Genomic DNA, 26,470 nt, shown 5'->3' with positions numbered 1-26,470 from the left:
TCCATAGCAGAACTGTTGTGCTTTTCAAGCAGTACGCTGCAGTGATTCATTACTAAATGAATCAGCTGCTTTGAACAAATTGCTTGAATAAATGACTCCGTGACTCACTCATTAAGTGTTTTGTCGCCACCTACTGGCGGTTTTAGTTTCATATTTAAAAGTAGACCTATCATTTTATTTTTCTATCATATTCCTATATTAAAAAATGTATTTTTAAAACATCTCAATATTATTGTGTAATTGTACCAACTGAGATGTTCTGTGCCACCTCTGCAACACAAAGATGAATTTTATTGTTAGTGATTTGATTGGTAACAGCTCTATATAGTGTCTTATTATTGCAATAGTATTTATTGATTATATATCATTTCACAGACAGATGATATGGATCTTTTAGATGAGTGCTGGTCTGGTCTTGGTCTTGACTTGGTCTCGGTTTAGGTGGTCTTGACTACAACTCATACTATTGGTAAAGAGAAAGACAAATGACAAATAGCTTTTCCACAAGCTGAGGGAAATACTAATTATATATATATATATATATATATATATATATATATATATATATATACACACACACACACACAGTATATATATTAAGAAACGCCATAAATGTAACACACGCCAATAAAATAATGCAATAAACATTCATTTAACAACATGAGATCTATCACAAAACCTTGATGTTCATGCAACATAACGAAAGACTAAGAAAAAACAATTATTTCAATGAAAAACCATCAAATGTGATCTGGGAATGTCAGTTGCTTGTTCTGTTTCACTTCCAAGGACAGTGTTTTTCTTTAAAATTGCATGAAATGTCTTGTTAGACCTATGATAGTTCTTTTGCATTCCACGTAAAAAAGAAAATAAAAAATGTTATTTGGGTTTGAAAATGTGGGTGAGTAAAAAAACAAAAAACAAAAACAGAGTATTCTGCACTCTTTTTGGTGAGTGAAAACATGGTTAAAAGAGCTAATGTTGAAAAATACACATGCAAAGAGCTGGAGACGTGTAAAAATCCATACACAGTGTAGATCTAGTGATGCAAATAACACCAACATCACCTCAATTAACTCAGCAGATTGAACCTCTATTGGGTTTCTCACCTGTTCTGTCCATGAAACTCTCATCTTTCTAACACCATCACCCTCGAACCCGCTAACAACCATCTCCCGTTCCTCCATACGTGACCTGTTCCGGGACTCCAGCGCTCTCGCGGGGAGGTTCGAGAGTTCAGGTCCTTCTGATTGCAGAGGGCCAGAAATATCGCCTCCCACGCGGCTGCTTTATGACCTTCAGCTGAGCAGCTTTACAGACGAGAGCACCTGGAGTTTGCATATGGCGCTCTCTAATTCTCCATGTGGCCTCTCGTTAAAGTCGCTGGCTGCCAGAGCTAAAGAGGTGTCGCAGATTACAGCGAGTGTAAAACCAAGCGAGACGGCTGCGTCTGAGAGTTTGAGGACATGTTGCATGTATTGGAAATATTTTGAACAAGGTTTCTAATTGCATTAATGAAGACTGATGCAAACACTTTGGTTTTATGTTTTCTTCAGCCATTGGTGAGCCGGTCAGCATAAACTGGTTCAGTCCTCAAGGCGAGCGCATCATCTCAAACCAGAGAGTGATCGTGCACACAGAGGGCGTGCGGTCCAGGCTAACCATCTACAACGCCATCATCGAGGATGCTGGGATATACCGATGCCAGGCTGTGGACGCCAAAGGACAGAGCCAGGAGGCCACGGTGGTGCTGGAGATTTACCGTGAGTCGATTAACATGAGCGGCTATAATCATTTACTTAGTCAAGATCATGATGGAGAGACGGTAACATAATGTTAATGAGATGTATTGGATGAATGTAAAAATGTAGTTTTAAAAAATCTTATTTAAATATAATATAATATATTATTTTTGGTATGTTTTCTATGAATGCTGTGGTGTTGCTTGACTGTAATTTAAAAAATATATATTTAAATATATATTATATTATATTATTTTTTGGTATGTTTTCCACGAAAGCTGTAGTGTTGCTTGACTGTAATTTAAAAAAAATCTAATTTAAATATAATATAATATAATATAACATTTTTGGTTTGCCTTCCTTGAATGCTGTGGTGTTGCTTGGCTGAGTTGAGCTTCTTCACCTCACAGCAAGCGAGTTTTATGTCGGTTTTACTGATATAGAGGCATATTAGCACTGAATTTAAATGAAGCTTGACACATTGACATGACACTCCAAAAGAAACCTTGCGATTATTCTGATCTGCCACAACCAAAGCCACACACCTTTCCCCTGTGCAGCTCTTCTTCAAAGCACGATTTCATCTGAGATGGAGGAAATTAGCCAAAATATGTGAGGTTAAACGTCGTCAAATCAGTCAGAGCTGGCAAATTTTCATTTAAGAATTCATTTAAGACAGAATAGTGTTATATACTGTAGCAGAAAGCTCTACTTGCATGTAGAAGCAAAAGTAGTCTTATTTTCAGACTCATTCACAGACAGTCTGTAATTATTGTAAAAAATTGGCAGGTTAAAGCTGGCTTTAGCCTCCAGAGGCGTTTTTACAGTACAAGACTGGTGCAATGAGCACTTTTTTTTGGAATAACTAGACTCTGGATCTGCTAAAACCGCTCAGGTTAATGACATCAAACCTTTAAAAGATACCCACTGTTTTATTATAAAGGGGCTTAATGTAAGAATGTTCATGTATTAATCACTTTTTTTATTGCCAATGTGTGAACAGCTTGTAACAAAACTTTAGAAAACTAGACCTTTCCTGACTTCCTAGGTGGTCTATGAAAGCCTGTCGGCTGATGTTTATGTAAAGGACTCGGGACGGTTTTGCCGGGAAAATCAAAAGCACTGTCATTTTTGTTGTGTTTATTTTTTTATTGAGAGGAGTACGCAGCACATATTCATCTAAACGTTGCTCTCAGCAGAGAAAGGCTTCTCTGTGAGTATATCGGGGCTTTGAATCACGATCAGTCTCTTGTGCGTTACTTGTGCATGAGTGTGAACACGAGCAGTAAGTTGCTGCTGCAGTTCACTTAATGGCCACTGGTGTCGCTAATAACAAGGGTTTCTGAATTCTACATATTGCCCCTTTAAGCAAGTTTTATATTTACTGTAAATATATAAATAGCATACGGAGCCTCGCAAATGACATGCAGGAAAAAAATAGTAAGATAAATCATGTGCATGGTTTAGCTCATCGAGGAAACGAATTAGTAAATCATGCGCACGATTTAGCAAATTGAGCGAACAAAATAAATCGTGTGCACGATTTATAAATAGAGGGAATGAAATAGTGAGTCGTGCGCATGATTTAGCAAATCAAGGGAACAAAATAGTAAATCGTCCACACGATTTAGCAAATTGAGGCAACGAAATAGTAAATCGTGCGCATGATTTAGCAAATCGAGGGAATGAAATAGTAAATCGTGTGCACGATTTAACAAATCGATGGAACGAAATAGTAAATCGTGCGCACAATTTAGCAAATTGAGGGAACGAAATAGTAAATTGTGCGCACAATTTAACAAATCGAGGGAAAGAAATAGTAAATCGTGTGCACGATTTATTAAATTGACAGAATGAAATAGTAAATCGTGCGCACAATTTAGCAAATTTAGGGAACGAAATAGTAAATCTTGCGCACGATCTATTAAATCGATGGAACGAAATAGTAAATTGTGCGCACGATTTAGCAAATCGACGGAACGAAATAGTAAATCTTGCGCACGATCTATTAAATCGATGGAACAAAATAGTAAATCTTGCGCACGATCTATTAAATCGATGGAACGAAATAGTAAATTGTGCGCACGATTTAGCAAATCGACGGAACGAAATAGTAAATCTTGCGCACGATCTATTAAATCGATGGAACAAAATAGTAAATCTTGCGCACGATCTATTAAATCGATGGAACGAAATAGTAAATCTTGCGCACGATCTATTAAATCGATGGAACGAAATAGTAAATTGTGCGCACGATTTAGCAAATCGATGGAACGAAATAGTAAATCTTGCGCCTGATTCTCTGAACGTTCTGAATCAAGTAGTAACATTTAAAAAAAAAATTAGACAAATGTCCAACAAAAACATTTCAGAAAAAACACTCCATAAATAACATTATTCATGAGAGCACTAGATAACTTTGAACAAACGTTACTGGAAGAACGTTTGTTCATAACTTTAAGAGAACCTTGTCAGAACATTAGCTAAAGTTCTGAGAATGTTCCCTGTTAGCTGGGCCGCTGGCTCTTATGATAAATTGCTATGATAAATTTGTAGTCCTTTTGGACAGAATGAGATGTCATTATCCATGAAGTTTGGATGAGTGAGTTAACTTGACTTCACTGACTCACTCAGTGTTGATGTCATTCAGGCCAAATGGTACTATATATTGTATATTATGAAGGTCGATAGACACAGAAAATGAAAAGCAAATCACTCCCATCACATTTTGTTTTTGTCTAAATCTACTTTCATCAATAAGATGGTTTCCTTTTCTCAGAAGTGACAAGATTGAGTGATTTATGTCAGATGACCTTCAGTGCAGTCTGTTTGGACCGTATTCTCCACAGCGTCCTCGCGCTGAAATGAAGCCAGATCTTCAGAATTTTCAGTGGGTCAATGAGGGTAAACGCTGAGTAAATCTGTGTAATAGTCGCCGTGTAGAAACAAGTCCCAGTGCGCCGCTCTGCCCTGACCTCACAGCTCACGCCAAATTATGAGATTCAGAATAGAAAATGATTTCATTCTACAGCGAGAGAGATTCTGTCTGTTTACAAGCACACTTTTGGAATAACTGAGAGGATGAATGCCATCACATTCAAAGCATGCAAGAGAAATCGTGCTGGTTTCACAGAGGTAAATGTTAGTGCAAAGAAACTCCATAATAGTTATTAATTTTTTTTTTAATAATACTTTTTTATTCTATTTCAGTTGACGTTTATTTTTGTTTCAGGTAACTAAAACTAAAGTGTTTCTATGGTTTTAGTTTCAATAAGTTAACTGTATCTCTGACTCGTAATTGCAGGATTTGTTTTCGGGTTGTTGAGATCTCTTCTGTACAGGAGGCACCTGTGAGATTAATGGGATCTTTTATGTTGTCGTGTTTGTCTGGTCACAGAGAAGTTGACGTTCCGCGAGGTGAAGACGCCGCAGGAGTTTCGTCAGGCCGAGGACGCTGAGGTCATCTGTGATGTCATCAGTTCACCTGTGCCAGCCGTGTCCTGGTTCTACAAGAACAGAGAAATCACGTCCGAACCGAACAGTAAGAACTGAGACGATTCATTTAACCCTCTGGTGCCGCGTGGCAGTCAAAAATGACCTATTTTATTATTATTATTATTATTATTTCAATGAAATTAATGTCCTATATGTTAGTTTGATTAATGTTTTTATTTAATATTTTGTATTTTTAAGGGATTTTATGGTACTACATTATATTTATAGAATAGTTTGGTCTCTTTTCAAAGATGACACTTGGCTGAATATTGCTGAAGTGAAAAGTAAAAAAAAAAAAAAAAAAAAAAGTGAAACTAAAAAATAAAGTTATAGAAGTTAAAGTTTATTATTATGAAAAATGCACAAAAATACTATTTTTAAATGTTATATGAAATGCATATTTTTTAAAACATGTTTTACTCTAAAATTGTGAGAAAATTAAAGCCATACAATATATGCCATACAAGCTGTGCTCCAAATTTGAGGTTGATATCTCAAAAAATGAGCTTTCAGTCAGATTTTGTTTGGGCGCAGTACCAAACATTTCCACTAGATGAAATTCATTTCCAATACGCTCATTTTTGACCGTCTGACTATTTTTTTCAGGACCGTTTAAACTTTTCGAATCATGTCCATGATTTTTGTGTGTGTGTGTGTTCACATAGCAAGTGCCAAAACTTTTACCAAGTTTTGTACCATTTCGATGAAGTAAAAAATTCTAAAAAACAAAACAAAATGAACAGCGCTATGGTATAATATGGTACTATACCATACTAAATACTCTAAAGTATTTCAGAGAATACCATGAAATTAATGTGGTACATGTTCCAAAAAACCATAGTACCGTGTTACTTTTTGATGATGTTTTGTTTTTGGACCGATAATTCTTTATAATTGCAGTACAGATATTTTATTTAGGTTCATCTATTGGGACTTTAGGGTAAGTAAACTATTCTCTTTGAATCTTTTTCTCTTCAACTTGCTTTACTGTTTAACTATTCTAATAGTAAAGCAAGTTAAAGAGAAAATGACTCGATGTATAACGTATAAATGACGTATAAATGTCTTAATGTCTGTAAGTAGATAAGAATTAGTACTCACATTGATTAATCATGATTAATCGCAAAGGTTTGTAAATATATAATGTGTGTGTGTATAAATATATACACACACACACACATATATACAAACTTATGTTAGATGCAATTAATCACGATTATCGATTTGACAGCACTGATAAGAATAGATGCACAAACACTTTGTACAGAAAGATGCACAAACACTTTGCAATGTAAACAATTTATGAAAAGGTGTTTGTTGGGTTTGAAATGCTAAAACAATAAACCACAATCAGTGTCTGGATGCAGTGAAGTTCTCTGCTGAGGGAATGAAAACTTCCATCTACATTTAAGGTGTCAAACCCTTAATTGGAATTCAAAGGCAGAACTTTGACAAGCTATCTGCACTTTCCAGCCTGGGAGATTAAAAGATGGAGATTTGATTATTTTTATTCTAATTAGGGAGCCGGTTATAAATGTCTCTCCTGGATGAGAGGAGAAAAGGTGTGTGTTTATCGGCGAGGGATGACAAAAGTAAAAGAAAGGCTGTAATCCTGAAGGTGTTTCATTTAGCAAATGTCCTTGAAATGGAAGCAGAAGTCGTTTTGAGGATTGATGATAATATTTTCCTATTATTGTGCTCAGATGAAAAAGGAGTCTGTTGATTAAATCCTCTGCGTTTTTTTCATTTCACCGCACACAGGACTATATTTCTGTCAAAGGCTTTAAACATAACAGAATGACTTTAATTTCTCTTAAAAACCTTATGCCTGGTTTTTAAGGTTGGTGATCAATCCAAAGAATCCAAGAGGTCTGAAGGGCTCTTTGGCACAGACACAATTTATTTTTTTATTAGTGCCATTTGCTCAAAGATTAGTGTTTGAACATTTCAGCATGTAACTTGTACGATTAAACCCATGCAATTTGTGTCATATAGGACTGTCTGTGGCAGGCTGTGTGTTAATGTGTACTAGAACACCATAGCAACAGCATATGCACCACTCAGAACATCTTAGCAACTGCATAGCAACAGACTAGCAACTACATGGAATACCAAAGGAACTGCATAGCAAGATGGTGGCAAACACTCATAACACCTTGGCAACTGCATAGCAACACACTAGCAACCACCTGGAACACCCCAGCAATTGCATAGCAACATGTTGGCAAACACTTAGACCATCTTGGTAACTGCATAGCAACACACTAGCAACCACCTGGAACACCACAGCAACTGCATAGCAACATGTTGGCAAATGCTCAGAACACCCTGGCTACTGCATAGCAACACACTAGCAACTATCTGAAACAACCCAACAACTGCATAGCAACATGGTGGCAAACACTCATAACACCTTGGCAACTGCATAGCAACATGCTAGCAACCACCTGGAGCACACCAGCAACTGCATAGCAACATGTTGGCAAAGACATAGAATATTCTGGCAACTACATAGCAACACACTAGCAACCACCTGGAACACCCCAGCAACTGCATAGCAACATGGTGGCAAATGATTAGAACACCTTGGAAACTGCATAGCAACACACTAGCAACCACCTGAAACACCAAAACAACTGCATAGCAACATGTTGGCAAACACTCAGAACACCCTGGCAACTGCATAGCAACACACTAGCAACCACATGAAACACCACAGAAACAGCATAGTAACAGACGCTAAAAACACACTAGCAACACATTGGCAAACACTTAGAACACCCTAGCAACTGCATAGCAACACATTAGTAACCACTCAAAACAGCCACATAGCAAACGCATAGCAATATGTTGGCAACCACTCAGAACACCCTAGCAACTGCATAATAACATGTTGGTAAACATTCTAAATACCCTAGCAACCACTTAGCAACATGTTGGCAATCACTCAGAACACCCTAACAGCTGCATAGCACTAAGAACACACTAGCAACAAGATAAACAACCACCTGTAACACCCTAGCAACTGTAGTGCAGAGAACAATGTAGTAATCACATAGCAACACCCTGGCAACCAGTATGGCGAGGCATGCTCCACTCACACTCACAGATATTAGTTTTGATGTCTGTGTTTCTCTCTCTTCCTGAAGGCAGATTTCAAGTGCTTCCCAGCAACAACCTGCAGATCCTGAGAGTGAGCAAAGCTGACGAGGGCGTGTATCGCTGTGAGGCGCGTGTAGAGGCCCGAGGAGAGATCGATTTCAGGGACATTGTGGTGCTGGTGAACGGTAAGAGTTGTTGTTACATGTGTGTACTTCCTCACTGAGCTCTGAACAGCTCAATAACCGCATAGCGCTCGACTGTACGAGTGTTTCAGTGTCACACTGTAGCTTATCGACTCACAGTTAAGAACCATTTACTTCTCTAAGACGAGCTCCTTCACTGACGCCTGTCAGTACAGAAGAATCTGCACGTTCTGAAAGATTCGATGAAGTTGAAGAAACAATAAGGTGATCATGATCGATCGTTGTTTAAATCAACAATCAATTAATTGACTAATCGTTAACCTCTTAATTCCGAAGCTGGGGTGCGCCAAGTTATCACTCAAAACTCAAAATAGGTGTCGTTTTAAAGCTTAGAAGCTTGGTTTTACAGTGAATATAGGGAATATGACCATCACTTAACAAGTGCTTTTAAATTTGCTTACATATTAGAAAAAATAACTGCTTTACATGAACATGTGATCTGTAAAATCAGTGTACATAACAGATAGACTTGTGTCATATATTGTTAAAAAAAGGTCTCAAGTAGCAGAATTCATCAAGCATTTTTGTTTCAGTTAGAGGCCAAACTGTACTAAGTACTTGCATGAAAAATTGCTGCCGACCAGTGTTAATTTTGACAGCAAATTTTGATTTAGTTTTAGTCATAGTCTTTTCACTAAAATGCCATTTAGTTTTAGTCATATTTTAGTCAGTTTTAATCTTGTTTTAGTCAACTAAATATCATAAGATTTTAGTTGACTAAATCTTCAGTAGATTTAGTCAACTAAAATCTAATGGGTTTAGTTAAACTGTAATGCATTAATTAAGAATTTCTCTGGAAATTCCAAACTCATTATATACTCCATGGAGTTCAGTAGAACCGGTTACATTTGGTGCCGTGACCCGGATGGGAGTGAGGTTTAGAGGAGGTTTAGGGGGGTGAGTAGGCCAGTAAGAGCTGTGCGTGTAAACCTCATTCCCCTGATCACTCAAGAGGTGCTCTAGCGACTGACGTTAGAGACTGCAGACTTTAGCCTCCCTGTTAGAGCGCCCGACTCCCATGCCAGTGAGCGGGCAGTTTGAACAGGAGGGGTTACATTGGTGCCATGACCCGGATGGGAATGAGGTTTAGGGGGGTGAGTGTAATTGGTGTAGGCCAGTAAGAGCTGTGTATGTAAACTTCACTCTTCTGATGTCAAGAGGCGTTCTAGAGGCTGCGGTCTTTAGCCTCCTTGTTAGAGCGTCCGACTACCACGTCGGCGGACCTGGGTTTAAGTCCCGCTTAGAGCGGGCAGTTTGAACAGGAGGGGTTAAATTGGTGCGGTGACCCGGATGGGAGTGAGGTTTAGGGGGGTGAGTGTAATTGGTGTAGGCCAGTAAGAGCTGTGCATGTAAACTTCACTCTTCTGATGTCAAGAGGCGCTCTAGAGGCTGCGGTCTTTAGCCTCCTTGTTAGTGCGTCCGACTACCACGTCGGCGGACCTGGGTTTAAGTCCCGCTTAGAGCGGGATGTTCGAACAGGAGGGGTGACATTGGTGCCGTGACCCAGATGGGAGTGAGGTTTAGGGGACTGAGTGTGACTGTTGTAGGCCAGTAAAAGCTGTGAGTGTAAACCTCACTCCCCTGATGTCAAGAGGTGCTCTAGAGGCTGCGGTCTTTAGCCTCCTTGTTAGAGCACCCGACTACCATGCCGGCAGACCCGGCTTCAAGTCCCGCTTAGAGTGGGCGGTTCGAACAGGAGGGGTTACATTGGTGCCGTGATCTGGATGGGAGTGAGGTTTAGGGGGGTGAGTGTAATTGTCGTAGGCCAGTAAGAGCTGTGCATGTAAACCTCACTTCCCTGATGTCAAGAGGAACTCTAGAGGCTGCAGTCTTTAGTGTCCTTGTTAGAGCACCCGACTCCCATGCTAGAGACCACGGTTCGAATCCCGCTTGGAGCGGGTGAGTAGAACCGGTTACACGAAGCATAGCTGATTATTGTGTTTTTGGTTTTAGACTGTTAAACTAGCTTAACCAGCAAGACTTCCTTGGTCAACCAGCTTTATCAGACCAGGCTAGATGACAGGTTTTGCTGGTTAAGATATGTCTATGATGGTTACATCCCTGTTAACCAACATAAACCAGCCTGAAGAGACCATTTAAGACCGTCATGCTGGTCTTTTCATGTTCAGACTAAAATGGGCGTTTCACATTACAAACCCACACATAGTTTATCATCTCAGCATCTTTACACTCAATTTTCTGCTGACTAGATTTGTGACTAAATGTTTCAATTAACATACTCTTCAAGCTTCCGTGACTCACAAGTAAACGACGACCTTATCTTCGCGAACGCTTCACAAAATCCCGCCTGTCTTTTGAACTCATTCATTTACCTTGTTCCACGAAATGAGCCGTCGTCAGGATTTGATAGCGTCGAGCTCTGCCTGAACGGACACAATAGTATTTGCACAACTCATACTTCTTTAAACTGATGTAATAACATGCAAGGAAGAAAAAAAAAGTGTATTGCATTCAATTTAGCATCACCACTTATAGCTCTCAGGAAGATCCAATAAGCTCGCTCAATGAGGCGCATCCTATTATCCCGAAGACATGGCAAGCACCGTCTGCCACGGCAACAGAACAACCTGCTGCTTAAATCACTTAGCAAGCGCTGACTAGAAAGCGACAACGCCTGAGTCTCGTATCCAAGACCAGAGATTGAATCCAGAATTTTCCCCTAGATTTATTCCCAGCCTTGGCTAAGCTGCAGTGGATCGTAACGGTGTGTTGGAACGCCATCCGCTGTTATAATGAAATGCCCCCTCCTGCTTTGACCTTCCTTATTGAATTAACGTGGTCATTTTGCATATGCGCGCCATCTGTTTGAGGCTAGTTTGGAAGATTATAGAAACTCTTTGAGAGAAATATGATTGGTGATTGTGTTATTCAGCCGAAGACAATATTTACAGGAAACAAATGTTTTATACGGTTTAGCATGCAAGTTATGTTTCTAAATTCATTTATAGCATCATTACTAATGAATGGTTTTATATATATATATATATATATATATATATGACCATTAAATATGTGTGTGTATATATATATATATATATGTCATATTTACAGTAAGAATTCACATATGCTTCACATAACTTCTCAGAGCATTTTTAGGCACAAACAGTATATCAGGAGTAAAGTTACATTTCTAAATTCAAGTACAGCATCACTTTAATAATTAATATTAAGTTAGGTTAGTTAAAAAAAAAATAGTGTTTGACATCACTAAGTCATTTGTTGAACAACTAGTCAACCACCTTGCCAGCTGTCATATGTTGTGTTTTTAGATGATGTTGCGCTTGTGTCTCCACCACGCTTCTTTACTAGCTTAAAGGGTTAGTTCACCCAAAAATGAAAATTCTGTCATTTATTACTCACGTAAGACCTTCGTTGATCTTCGGAACGCAAATTGAGATATTTTTGATTAAATCCGATGGCTCCGTGAGGCCTACATAGGGAGGCATAGGAAGATCCATAAAGGTACTAAAAACATATTCAAATCAGTTCATGTGAGTACAGTGGTTCAATATTAATATTATAAAGCGACGAGAATGTTTTTGGTGCGCCCAAAAAAAAAAAAAAAAACGAATTATTTAGTGATGGCCGATTTCAAAACACTGCTTCAGGAAGATTCGGAGCGTTATGAATCAGTGTGTCGAATCCACAGTTCGGAGCGCCAAAGTCACGTGATTTCAGCAGTTTGGCGGTTTGACACGCGATCCGAATCATGATTCGACACACTGATTCATTACGCTCCGAATCTTCCTGAAGCAGTGTTTTAAAATCGGACATCACTATATAAGTCGTTATTTTGTTTTTTTGGCGCACCAAAAGTATTCTCGTCGCTTTATATTATTAATATTAAACCACTGTACTCACATGAACTGATTTAAATATGTTTTTAGTACATTAATGGATCTTGAGAGAGGAAATGTCATTGCTGGTTATGGAGGCCTCACTGAGTCATCGGATATAATATCTTAATTTGTGTTCCAAAGATCAACAAAGGTCTTACGGGTGTAAAACGGCACGAGGGTGAGTAATTAATGACAGAATTTTCATTTTTGGGTGAACTAACCCTTTACCCAGCATGACTTCTCTAGGTTGACCAGCATGCCTATGAGCACGTAACCAGCAGCAGCATTTATGACATTCTGAGCTTGTGTTTTCAGCAGGGATTCTTCAAATAATTGAGCAATTACTTGTGAAGTGCTTTGTCTTTGTTCTGGTTCCTTGTTTGTTGCATCTCAGTTTCTTCTAACTATCCTGTACATTTGTGTATGTGGAATACATCTACGGCGATGATTAGCATGCAGACGTGCACAAGCGTGCTCTTTCCGCGCCCTTAACCCTGACTTTCATCATCAGAGGAGCGGTTTGAGCGCAGACAGGGGTCGAATCGGCAACTTCTCTCCGCGTCTGCTTGATCCTTTAAAAGGAAATGTCACTGAGATGTCCTTCACTGATACACATCACCAAAATAAAAAAAACGAGTCATTTCAACCTCTTTGAACTCAGGCGAATTCTAACAGGGAGCAAATCACAGAGCAGCGAATAATGATTCTGCTCAACTGCAGTGGGCGGCGAGAAACGTTGTTGAGGTCTGTTTTATTCTCTTAAGTCATCGTATCAGATGGATTCGGCTCATCAGACTGACATGAAACAAACTTGTTTTGAAATAAGGACATTACTTTGGGAAATTAAAGGGAAATCAAACTGAAGAGAGAATGTAAATAAACGGCTGACGTGGTTTGCTGCAACAATGTTTGATAGTTAAATAAGTTTAATTACAGACAGGAGACAAAGTTTAGAAGAAAAATATAAATTTGGTTTAATTTGGTATATATATATTCTATGCTAATATAAACTATGGAAGCTTGTTTCCGCCACGGAATAAAACAATTTAAAAGATAATTGCAACTTTTATCTCACAATTCTGACTCTTTTTTTTCTCACAAATGTGAGTTTACATATCGCAATTCTGACTTTGTTTCTCAAAATTGTGTTATAAAGTCCAATTCTGAGAAAAAAAAACATTTTCACTTTTTTCTCAAAAAGTTTATAACTTGCAATTCTGACTTTATATCTCACAATTCTGACTTTATAACTCGCAATTCTGACTTTATGAATCGCAATTCTGACTTTATAACTCGCAATTCTGACTTTATGAATCGCAATTCTGACTTTATAACTCGCAATTCTGACTTTATGAATCGCAATTCTGACTTTATGAATCGCAATTCTGACTTTATAACTCGCAATTCTGACTTTATAACTCGCAATTCTGACTTTATGAATCGCAATTCTGACTTTATAACTCGCAATTCTGACTTTATGAATCGCAATTCTGACTTTATGAATCGCAATTCTGACTTTATAACTCGCAATTCTGACTTTATAACTCGCAATTCTGACTTTATAACTCGCAATTCTGACTTTATGAATCGCAATTCTGACTTTATAACTCGCAATTCTGACTTTATGAATCGCAATTCTGACTTTATATCACGCAATTCTGACTTTATAACTCGCAATTCTGACTTTATATTATTCAATTCTGGCTTTATAACTCGCAATTCTGACTATATCTCGCAATTCTGGCTTTATAACTTACAATTCTGACTTTATAACTCGCAATTCTGACTTTATAACTTGCAATTCTGACTTTATAACTTGCAATTCTGACTTTATATTATTCAATTCTGGCTTTATAACTCGCAATTCTGACTTTATATCTCGCAATTCTGGCTTTATAACTCACAATTCTGACTTTATAACTCACAATTCTGACTTTATAACTTACAATTCTGAGTTTATAACTCGCAATTCTGACTTTATATCACGCAATTCTGACTTTATAACTCGCAATTCTGACTTTATATCACGCAATTCTGACTTTATAACTCGCAATTCTGACTTTATAACTCACAATTCTGACTTTATAACTCGCAATTCTGACTTTATAACTCGCAATTCTGCTTTTATAACTCGCAATTCTGACTTTATAACTTGCAATTCTGACTTTATAACTCGCAATTCTGACTTTATAACTCGCAACTCGCAATTCTGACTTTATGAATTGCAATTCTGACTTTACAACTCGCAATTCTGACTTTATAACTTGCAATTCTGACTTTATGGATCGCAATTCTGACTTTATAACTCGCAATTCTGCTTTTATAACTTGCAATTCTGACTTTATAACTCGCAACTCGCAATTCTGACTTTATAACTCACAATTCTGACTTTATAACTCACAATTCTGACTTTATAACTTGCAATTCTGACTTTATAACTCGCAATTCTGCTTTTATAACTCGCAATTCTGACTTTATAACTTGCAATTCTGACTTTATGGATCGCAATTCTGACTTTATAACTCGCAATTCTGCTTTTATAACTTGCAATTCTGACTTTATAACTCGCAACTCGCAATTCTGACTTTATGAATCGCAATTCTGACTTTACAACTCGCAATTCTGACTTTATAACTTGCAATTCTGACTTTATAACTCGCAATTCTGACTTTATAACTTGCAATTCTGACTTTATAACTCGCAATTCTGACTTTATAACTAACAATTCTGATTTTATAACTCACAATTCGGACTTTATAACTTGCAATTCTGACTTTATAACTCGCAACTCGCAATTCTGACTTTATGAATCGCAATTCTGACTTTACAACTCGCAATTCTGACTTTATAACTTGCAATTCTGACTTTATGGATCGCAATTCTGACTTTATAACTTGCAATTCTGACTTTATAACTCGCAATTCTGACTTTATAACTTACAGTTCTGACTTTATAACTCACAATTCTGACTTTATAACTCGCAATTCGGACTTTATAACTCGCAACTCGCAATTCTGACTTTGTAACTAACAATTCTGACTTTATAACTCACAATTCTGACTTTATAACTTGCAATTATGACTTTATAACTCACAATTCTGACTTTATGACTCGCAATTCTGACTTTATAACTTACAGTTCTGACTTTATAACTCACAATTTGGACTTTATAACTCGCAATTCGGACTTTATAACTCGCAACTCACAATTCGGACTTTATAACTAACAATTCTGACTTTATAACTTGCAATTCTGACTTTATAACTAACAATTCTGACTTTATAACTTGCAATTCTGACTTTATAACTAACAATTCTGACTTTATAACTAACAATTCTGACTTTATAACTCGCAATTCTGACTTTATAACTAACAATTCTGATTTTATAACTCACAATTCGGACTTTATAACTTGCAATTATGACTTTATAACTCACAATTATGACTTTATAGTTCGCCATTCTGACTATAACTCGAAATTGCGAGTTTATAATTCACATGCATATCATACATTTCTGACTTTATAAAAAGCAATTGCAAGTTTATATCTCGCCATTCTGACTTTATATCACGCAATTCTGAGAATTGTGAGATGTAAACTCGCAATTGCGAGAAAAAAAGTCAGAATTGTGAGATAAAAAGTTGTAATTAATTTTATTTTTTACTCAGTGGTGGAAACAAGCTCGCACTGACTTTACCTGCATTCAACATACAGAGAGAAATGGAGAAACATGTGACTTTATTAAACATGCATGATTAACTGTCTGTCTGGTGTCATTCCAGTTCCTCCGGTTCTGTCAGTGCCGCAGCAGTCCTTCAACGCCACCGCCGACTACCAGGAGTCAGTGACGTTCACCTGCATCACCTCCGGCTCCCCCGACCCTCAGGTGACCTGGTACTGGTGGGTAACAGTAACGTTTGTCAAGAGAAACTCTGAATGTTGGTGCCCAGCTAACAGGGAACACTCTCAGAACTTTGGCTGACGTTCTAGCAAGGTTCTCTCAAAGTTATGAACAAACGTTCTTCCAGTAACATTAAAGGGATAGTTCACCCAAAAATGAAAATGAAGACATTATTTACTCACCCTGCTGTTTTTCAGAGAACATTCAAAAATAACATCCCCATAATGTCTGCAGAATGATAAAATGGAATGTTCGCATAACCAAGAATATATACATTTTTAAAAAACTGGACATTTTGAACATCCATAAATAACATTTTCATAACTTAACGGGAACTTTCTTAGAACAGATTTTTTATTCCTAAAGCTTTAAGATCCAGCGGTTGGGCGTGTGTGAGTGTGCTATCTAGGGCGCTGGACATCATTGCTAGTATATAGGGCACAGTGTCCTCGATTCATTTATTCTATCTGTATGCAAATCGCAGCGGGTCTGTGGCGTCGGGCCGTGAAGAGGTGATCTGTGCTTTGATCAGCTGTTCAAAGCCTTCCATGATAACTCAGGTGAGGGCTGGAATTGCTCAAACTCTGGGTTTTCTCTGAAATCTTTCTTTTGTGTGAAGGAGAAATTGAACGTGCCCGTGAAAATGTTTGCTCACTGACCTGTGTGGACTAGAAGAAGTTGCACTGCAAATGTTAATGTTAAAATGCATGTGAAAGTACTCTGGAGAAACATCTGAGAATCTGGAAACGTGGAGAACAGGCTCCATTTGTTCTCCATGTAGTCTCATTGCTGTCTGGAGATATAAAGACATATTCTGTCTCAGAGTTGATTTGGGTGGGACTGATGAGAAGATCAGTCTAATTATTACAAGCACAAAGTGCAGCACAATTATAGTTTTCACCGATTTAAACCCATGAAAGATTGGCATGATAATTTTGTAAATGGCTGAAATTAAAGTGCATTAAATCAGAGGTATTTTTACCGCAGATAACAAAGTTCTCTTTAATTCTCTTCAACTTCAAAATTACAGTTACTTAAAGGGTGATTGATTATGATTTCACTTTTTTAACTTTAGTTAGTGTGTAATGTTGCTGTTTGAGCATAAACAACATCTGTGAAGTTATGATGCTCAAAGTTCAGTGCAAAGAAAGATATTTTCTTTTACAGAAATCTCTGTTTAAGAACTACAACAAACAGCTGGTAGGGACTACAACGAGCTTCTTGACATCACTAACCCTAAAATTTACATAAACCCCGCCCCCGAGAACACACAACAAAGGGGGTGAGGCCATGTTGGGCTGCTTTAGAGAAGAGGAAGAGTTGTTGTACTAGAGTGTTGTTGACATGCCGTCATTTTACGCCGGACTGCTTCACAAACGAGGGTCAATTCAACACTGGATTTGCACAAAAGATTAACATGACGGCACATGCTAGTCGATGAGTTGAATCAACATAAATTTATCCACTAACCATTCAGAAACGTCTAAAAGTTGTAACTTCTTCCTGAGTCTCTCCATCAGTGTCGACTCCGGTTTGAACAATGTAAGGCTGAACACCGTTACTGACAATCCTCATTTTGGCTGCGTGAGATTCTCCAGCTTTGTTGTTGTTGAGCGACCGAAGTGTGAGCTGTTAAAGCTCCGCCCTCTTCTGGAAAGGGGGCCGGGAGCAGCAGCTCATTTGCATTTAAAGGGACACACACAAAAACGGCGTGTTTTTGCTCACAGGGGCAAATTTGACAAGCTATAATAAATGATCTGTGGGGTATTTTGAGCTGAAACTTCACAGACACATTCTGGAGACACCAGAGACTTAAATTGTGAAAAGGGCATAATAGGTCCTCTTTAAATCACAGATGTTCTTTTTTAATCATGTCATATGGGTTTGCTGCTATAAAAGAGACTGTAGATTTACAAATGAATATTTATGCAAGGATTTTAAATGCTGTTCATTTGAACAGACAGGAGATACATTATCCTGCAGGTTTCAGTTAATCATCAATTTGATTAATAAGCATCAGGATAAAATGTTCAAATCCTGTTCTATAGATTTTACTATGGAAGCTTGTTTCCGCCACTAAATAAAAAAGGTAATTGTGACTTTTTATCTCACAATTCTGACTTTTTTTTCTCATAATTGTGATATAAAGACGATATAAACAATTGAGTTATAAAGTCCAATTCTGAGGAAAAAAAGACTGACTTTTTTATCAGAATTGCAAGTTTATATCTCACAATTCTGACTTTATAACTCGCAATTGCATGAGAAATAAAGTCACAATTCTGAGATAAAAAGTCGCAATTACTTTTTTTATATTTTATTCAGTGGCAGAAACAAGCTTCCATATGTTACTTCAGTAAACGTCGATATCATAAAAAGCTTTTCCTACAAATGTATGCACTTTTTCCTGTTTGTGCAGACAAATTCACACTTTCTTATAAATATATTAGACCAGAAATCATAATGGAACGGATAAAGTGTGTTTTATGTGCTCAATCAGATAGATTTGTTAGGTTTACCGCATCACACTGTTAGCACACCTGCTTCAGTTAAATGTCATCATTATTTCCAGCTATTAATTAGTTATTGTTTGCATCTTTTCTGCATCCTATTGAAAGGAATAGTTGAGCCAGAAATTAACATTCTGTCTTCATTTACCAATTCGATTTTTTTTTCTGTGGATCACAAAGCTCTCTTTCATTTTCACTGAATAATGCCTCTATGTAAATGATGACAGAATCTTCATTTTCAGCTCTGGATTGCTTGCGTTTGAGTCCAGACTCGTGTTCCTGCTTCGGTTAGCTTGTTAAATCTAATTGGATGTTCCCTTTGTTTTGCCAGCGGCTAATTGTGTCGTCTTGTAGCATAGAGGCCTGCGTTCACTTCCCTTAATTGTGGCCTTGTTATTGAGATTAGATTGTTTATTACACGAATCTTCATTTCTATGGTTACTGTTCTTTGGTCTCTGCACTTTCTGTAGCTTAAACTCAGAAACACTTTTGTGTGTATATTCCTCATTTAAATAATTAATGCGCAGAATAAAGGGGCGGGGCCTGGTTGAGTTAGTTAGTAGTGTGTTGAAACTGGCGGTTATGGTAAGGGGCGGGACATTTCCCAAACACCAATCACAACACGCTGCTCCAGCCGACCAATCAGAGCACATTGTGCTTTTCAGAAGGAGGGGCTTCATAGAGACAGGAACTAAACAGAGCGTTACTGACAGACTGGGAAGAGAGGAGCTGAACAATGGAGAATATGAGGAAAATAATCAACATTCAAGCATGAAAACGTGTTCTAATAGAGCACAAAAGACTTTATAAGACGTAATACTTCAGCTACAGTTAATCATCTCATTAACTGAGTCTTTCTCTCCTCAGGAAGGGTCACGTGATCGAGCGATCGGAGCAGTATGTGTTGAACACTATGGACGGAGGCAAAAGCACGCTGACCATTAAAAACATCCGTCAAGGTGACGGAGGGCCGTACACCTGCCGCTCCAGCAACAAGGCCGGGAGCACCGAGAGTCAGCTGTTCCTCAAAGTGTTCGGTGAGGAAATATTCATCTTCAACAGACACATCTTGAGTCTTCTGTGAGGTGTTTGTTGCTGTGTTGTCTCAGTGTGACAGAGGAAGGCAGCAGTACAGACGGTTCTTCTCTTCTTTTTCCATTTAGTTGCTTTCCACTCAAATTCTCTTGAAGAAAATGAAGCGATGCGCCACAAATATGAGGCCAGCAGCGCAGTAAATGCGCCGCTATTTCAAACAGGGAAATGAAAGACTGTTCAATTATCGTGACAAAACTCCAGCAGCTTCTTTATAGGACCCGGATTCAATTTATGTTTTCATGAAGCTGCTGTGCATATTCAGAAACTGATTATTTTGATTGGACCTCCTGTCTTTGCATGGAAATGTATGGAGATTTATTCTCCGCCATCAAGATCCAAGAGCCGGAGACGGTTGTTCTTCAGAAGGCACATTTATATGACGCTCTTATTGGGTGGGAGTTTTGTTGTGCAAAACGTGGAGCAGCAACACAGCTGTGACTTTGTGACGTTTATAGCAATAATTGTGAAAATAAAAATGTAGATAAAGCAAATATTGAGCATCTTTTGACAGAAATTCATCAATACAGTTTATAAATATTGAAATATTTATAAATATTTTTTTTTTGTTTATAAATACTTAGGGAACCCTTCGATCAGCAATAATTATGAAAATAAAAACATAGATAAAGCAAATATTGACCATCTGTTGACAGAAATTCATCAATGAAAATTATAAATATTGAAATATTTAAAAATATTGAAATATTTCTATTTTATTTTATTTATAAATATTTAGGGAACCCTCCAAGATATATATATATATATATATATATATATATATATATATATATATATTATTATTTTTTTTTATTTTTATTTTTTTTATAAATATTCAGGGAACCCACCGATCAGCAATAATTGTGGAAAAATATATATATATATATATATGTGTGTGTGTATATATATATATATATATATATATATATATATATATATATAAAGAAAATATTGACCATCTGTCGACAGAAATTCAGCAATACCATTTATAAATATTTATTTTTATTTATAAATATTTAGGGAACCATCTATCAGCAATAATTATAAAAATAAAAAATATAGATAAAGCAAATATTGACCATCTGTCAACAGTAATTCAACAATACAGTTTATAAATATTTATAAATATTTATTTTTTTTATTTTTAAAATATTTAAGGAACACTTCAATCAGCAATAATTGTGAAAATAAAAATATATATAAAGCAAAAATTGGCCAACAATACAGTTTATAAATATTGAAATATATTAAATTATTCTATATAGTTTATAATTATATAGTATAATGAATGTGATTATATTAAATATAAATGTTAATATATTTAATTGGATAAATAAATGTGTATTAGTGTTTATTTATTATCAATTATCAATCATTTGTTTTCAGACCCTGAATATTTATTGCTCATATTTAAATATGATTATTTTTAATTATATTTGATTATATTTCTAGCTCTGTAGTAAGTAGAGTTCAATCCTAACATCTGCTCTTCACAATGACAGTAATGAGAGTGAGTTTCTCTGACCGTTTCTGAAGGTTGACGTCGTGGTGCTCAAATGTCAAGTGTTCATGAGTTAAATCTCTGCTGTTTTCTGCGAGTGTAGTGTCTGCTGACCTCGATGTCACTACAGTCGTTGTGTTTACAGCGTGTCGTGTGTCGTCTGTACGTGTCTCCGGCTCTCAGGGGAGCTTCAGTTCACAGTCAACAGCTGCAGTTTACAGCCACTGAAAGAGTTTCACGGTTATTCATTTTGCCGAGCAATACAGAGATTGAGTGCTGCAGAAAATACATCATTCATCACAACATATGGGAAAGAGCACTCTAAAAAACGCTGGCTTGAAAGTAACCAAATTTAGATTGTTTTGCAACCCGCAGATGGATCAAATATGGACCGACCCAACCATGGGTTATTTTAACCTGCAGCAGCATGTTGGTTTGGTCATTTTAACAGACTGTTTCTTGTTGCCACTTTTGGCGAGTTTTCGTCAGCAAAACAACATTGACGCTTCCTGAAGTGTTTCCAGACTCCGACATCTACAACTATCTGTTTGTCTTTGCTAGAACGTGTGTGTGTGTGTGTGTGTGTGTGTGTGTGTGTGTAGCTCACACTTGCTCTCCGCAGCCTCTGGGTGTTTCGACTGCATCTCCCGCTACAAATAACTCCTTGATCTCTGCAGACGTTGTTCAAAGGCCCACACTGTGAAGAGCTGTTTCTGTTGGGTTTCATTCATTCTCTCCAGCACACTTAAACAGAGCAGGAACGGCTGTTATGCATGAAACTCACCATGGGGTTGTTTGCCCTCGACTGAAAGCTGAGTAAGACACATAGAGCAGCTTATCTATGACACACACACACACACACACACACACACTGCACTTCTAACAGGGTTTATCTGTGAGTTCAGCATAAATCAAGACCTCACTGATGTGAACATCGCAGTACAAGCACTCACAGGAAGATATTCAGAGGAAAAAAATGTGCCATGAGAAGTATTTTCATAGACAGATATATGGATGAATCTCCAGGTCACATTTCACCCAAAAAGAAAAGATTTGTATTATTATAAGTAATTTTCATGACTATTACATTTACATTTACGCACATGACAGACGCTTTTATCCAAAGTGACTTTCAGGGTACAACTTTTTTAAATTTTATCCGTTCTTTAAGAAGATTTATGCCACCAAATATCTTTAGACGTCATGTGCAGTTCTTTGTAATTCTTATTATATAAATAATATATATAAAATATATATATAAATAATATGTGCATGCAATAAATATATTTACAATTTTTTATATAAATAATATTAATTTTTATATATATATATATATATATATATGTAAACAAAAGTTTGTTAGATGTGATTAATCTCAATTAATTAATAATTAATTTGACAGTACTATATATATAATATATATATAAGCATGCAATAAATATATGTACACTTTTTTAATACAATTAATATTAATTTATATATATATATATATATATATATATAAACAAACTTTTGTTAGTTGTGATTAATCTCAATTATATATATATATACATACAGTATAAGCATGCAATAAATATATTTACAATTTTTTATATAATTAATAATAATTTATATATATAACATGTGTCTAAATCGTCCTAATGCGCGGTGAGGAGGAACGTTTGAGTGGACAAAGATTCTCCAAGGATCACAGCTGGAGAATTGCAGAGATTAGTTAAGTCTTGGGGTCAGAAAGCCTAAAAAAATTATCAAACAGTACCTACATCCCCACAAGTTGTTCGGGAGGGTTTCAAGAAAAATCCTCCTCGCTCATCCAAAAACAAACTCCAGCATATTCAGTTGTCAGACAAGACTTCAAAAGGGACCGGCTTCTGTGGTCAGATGAAACTAAAAAAAGAGCTTTTTGGTAGCAAACCCACCAGATGGGTTTGGTGCACACATGGATAAAAAGTACGTCCTATTTTTTGCTGGAGGTTCTGGACACCTTGTTCATATACATTGTATCATGGATTCTATCAAATACCAACAGAAAAAAAAAAAAAAAAAAAAAAAACTGATTCTGCTAGAAATCCAATAATGGGCTGTAATTGGATCTTCCAACAGGACAATGATCCAAAACAAACATCAAAACCAACACAAAAATGTGTCACTGAGCACAAAATGAAGCTTCTGCCATCCCCTGACCTGAACTCTAAAGAAAATGAGTGGAGTGAACTGAAGAGAAGAAGCACCAACATGGAGCTGGAATCTGAAGGATCTGGAGAGATTCTGTATGAAGGAATGGTCTCTGATCTCTTGTCAGGTGTTCTCCAAACTCATCAGGCATTATAGAAGAAGACTTGGACTTGGGTGCCAATAATTGTGGCCAACGTGAACTAGAGAAAAACATTTATTTCATAATGAGCTTTCTCCCCCATTTTCAACTGTTTTACTTAAATGAAAGGTTTTTGTTTTTTTTTTAATAAAAGATCAAAAGGATAAACAATGCAGATTTATTTTCACAGCGACCTTTGCTCATATTTACAAAGGGTGCCAATAATGTCACAATGCAAAAAACATTTTGTTCTCTTATTTATTTCTAAACTGAGAAAGAGAATCAGAGTCGGTTAAAGACTGTAAGTGTGATGTCCTCTGTCACACTGAACATTGTGTTTAGTGCAAATTGAGATGTAATTAGTCTCTAAAATAAACTCTGAGGACAGAAACGTCTGCTGTTCGCTGAACTTCCTCTCTGTGTGTCCGTTCAGTCCAGCCTCACATCACTCAGCTGAGGAACGTCACAGCGGTGGAGGGAAGCGCTGCGATGATCTCCTGTACGGCTGAGGGAGAACCGCTGCCCGAGATCTCATGGAGGAGAGCCAGTGATGGACAGACGTTCACAGATGGAGATAAGGTGAATAACACAATAATAACTCACCCAAAAACCTTGTTGAAGTCTCAAGGTTTGAAAGGATTTCAAAATTCACTATCCCTTTAAATCTCGAGTCACCTGCTCAGTGGAGGTGACAGTGATGCGGTGCAGTGATCATGTAGCTCCTGTTTCATAATCATTAGCACAGACCGCATTTCTAATGATTTCATCATTACAGGACTCAGGTAGATGACAGCTCCTCAATGTCTTGTTCAGCGTTGTGGAGATAATCGCTGGTGTTCAGTCGTCTGTGTCAGCCACGCCTCCCGCTTCCACTCATTTCCCTCCAACACAACAACACCCTGTTCAGAAGGTGTTGACTGACACACACTGTACAGCAGGAGTCTGTTACGCATGAGAAATTAACTGAGTTGCATTGGCGAATCCAGTGTGCAACAATTTTACCTCCAGAACATATAGAGTTTAAGCTTTATCTATCTATCTATCTATCTATCTATCTATCTATCTATCTATCTATCTATCTATCTGTCCATCTGTCCATCTGTCTGTCGTCCATCCGTCTTTCTGTCGTCCATCTGTCTGTCTATCTATCTATCTATCTATCTATCTATCTATCTATCTGTCTGTCTGTCTGTCTGTCGTCCATCTGTCGTCTGTCTATATATCTATCTATCTATGTATCTTTCTGTTGTCCGTCTGTCGTCCATCTATCTGTCTGTCGTCCATTTGTCATCCATCTGTCTGTCTGTCTATCTATCTGTCTGTCTGTCATCCGTTTGTCCGTCTGTCATCCGTCCGTCCGTCTGTCTGTCGTCTGTCTGTCTGTCTGTCTGTCTGTCGTCCGTCTGTCTGTCTGTCATTCGTCCGTCTGTCTGTCTGTCATTCGTCCATCTGTCTCTCTGTCTGTCTGTCTGTCTATCTATCTATCTGTCTGTCATCCGTCTGTCTGTCATCTGTCTGTCTGTCGTCCGTCTTTCTGTCCTCATTCTGTCATCCGTCTGTCTGTCTATCTATCTATCTGTTGTCTGTCTGTCGTTCGTCCGTCTGTCTTTCTGTCTGTCTGTCTGTCTATCTATCTATCTATCTATCTGTCGTCTGTCTGTCATCTGTCTGTCTGTCGTCCGTCTGTCTGTCCTCATTCTGTCATCCGTCTGTCTGTCTATCTGTCGTCCGTCTGTTGTCTGTCGTCCGTCCGTCTGTCTATCTATCTATTGTCTGTCTGTCTGTCTGTCTGTCGTCCGTCTGTCATTCGTCTGTCTGTCTTCCGTCTTTCTGTTGTCCGTCTGTCATCCGTCTGTCTGTCTGTCTATCTATCTATCTATCTGTCATCTGTCTGTCTGTCATCCGTCTGTCTATCTATCTATATATCTATCTATCTCATCTGTCTGTCTGTCGTCCATTTGTCTGTCTGTCGTCCGTCTTTCCGTTGTCCGTCTGTCTGTCTATCTATCTATCTATCTATCTATCTATCACCTATCTATCTTATCTGTCATCTGTCTGTCGTCCATTTGTCTGTCTGTCGTCCGTCTTTCTGTTGTCTGTCTGTCGTCCGTCTTTGTTGTTGTCTGTCTGTCGTCCATCTGTCTGTCTGTCGTCCATCTGTCATCCATCTGTCTGTCTGTCTGTCGTCCGTCTTTCCATTGTCCAGCTGTCTGTCTGTCTGTCTATTTATCTATGTATCTATCTATGTATCTATCTATCTATCTATCATATCTAAATGTCGTCTGTCTGTTGTCCGTCTTTCTGTCATACGCCTGTCATCCGTCTGTCTGTCTGTCGTCTGTCGTCTGTCTGTCTGTCTATCTATCTATCTATCTATCTATCTATCTATCTATCGTCTGTCTGTGTGTCGTCCATCTATCTATCTATCTATCTATCATCTGTCTGTCATCCGTCTGTCTGTCTGTCGTCCGTCTATCTATCTATCTATCATCTGTCTGTCGTCCGTCCGTCTGTCTGTCGTCCATCTGTCTGTCTGACGTCCATCTGTCGTCCGTCCGTCCGTCTGTCTATCTATTGTCTGTCTGTCTGTCTGTCTGTCTGTCTGTCAATTTGCTCCTCTGTCATCCTCTCCTCTTTTCCCTGTGCTCTGGTTTTGTCGTCTCACAGAGATCTCAGTAGCATATCAAACAGTTAGGAAGCATCTGCCCAAGGCGAGATGATGTCAGACACACACACACACACACACAGA

General features: G+C 37.7%; 1 protein-coding gene and 1 long non-coding RNA gene across 4 annotated transcripts in view; one reads left to right on the top strand and one right to left on the bottom strand.

Moving 5' to 3' along the window:
• Positions 1-1,256, bottom strand: part of LOC127521319 (uncharacterized) — a 17,183-nt gene extending 15,927 nt beyond the window's left edge. Inside the window, exon 1 of the long non-coding RNA XR_007932329.1 lies at positions 1,110-1,256. This is a non-coding gene — a long non-coding RNA (uncharacterized LOC127521319). The remainder of the gene's footprint in view (positions 1-1,109) is intronic.
• LOC127521091 (neural cell adhesion molecule 2-like) overlaps positions 1-26,470 on the top strand; it is a 253,209-nt gene that overhangs the window by 196,173 nt on the left and 30,566 nt on the right. For all 3 annotated transcript variants that reach the window (XM_051909983.1, XM_051909991.1, XM_051909974.1), the window contains exons 3-8: positions 1,557-1,763; positions 5,140-5,283; positions 8,387-8,524; positions 16,186-16,303; positions 19,682-19,851; positions 24,155-24,300. In XM_051909983.1, the coding sequence (XP_051765943.1) occupies positions 1,557-1,763; positions 5,140-5,283; positions 8,387-8,524; positions 16,186-16,303; positions 19,682-19,851; positions 24,155-24,300 (923 nt within the window). The remainder of the gene's footprint in view (positions 1-1,556; positions 1,764-5,139; positions 5,284-8,386; positions 8,525-16,185; positions 16,304-19,681; positions 19,852-24,154; positions 24,301-26,470) is intronic.

The sequence above is a fragment of the Ctenopharyngodon idella genome, chromosome 1, assembly GCF_019924925.1.
Source record: "Ctenopharyngodon idella isolate HZGC_01 chromosome 1, HZGC01, whole genome shotgun sequence".
Lineage (NCBI taxonomy): Eukaryota > Metazoa > Chordata > Actinopteri > Cypriniformes > Xenocyprididae > Ctenopharyngodon > Ctenopharyngodon idella.
This window is presented reverse-complemented; position numbering and strand designations above follow the sequence as displayed.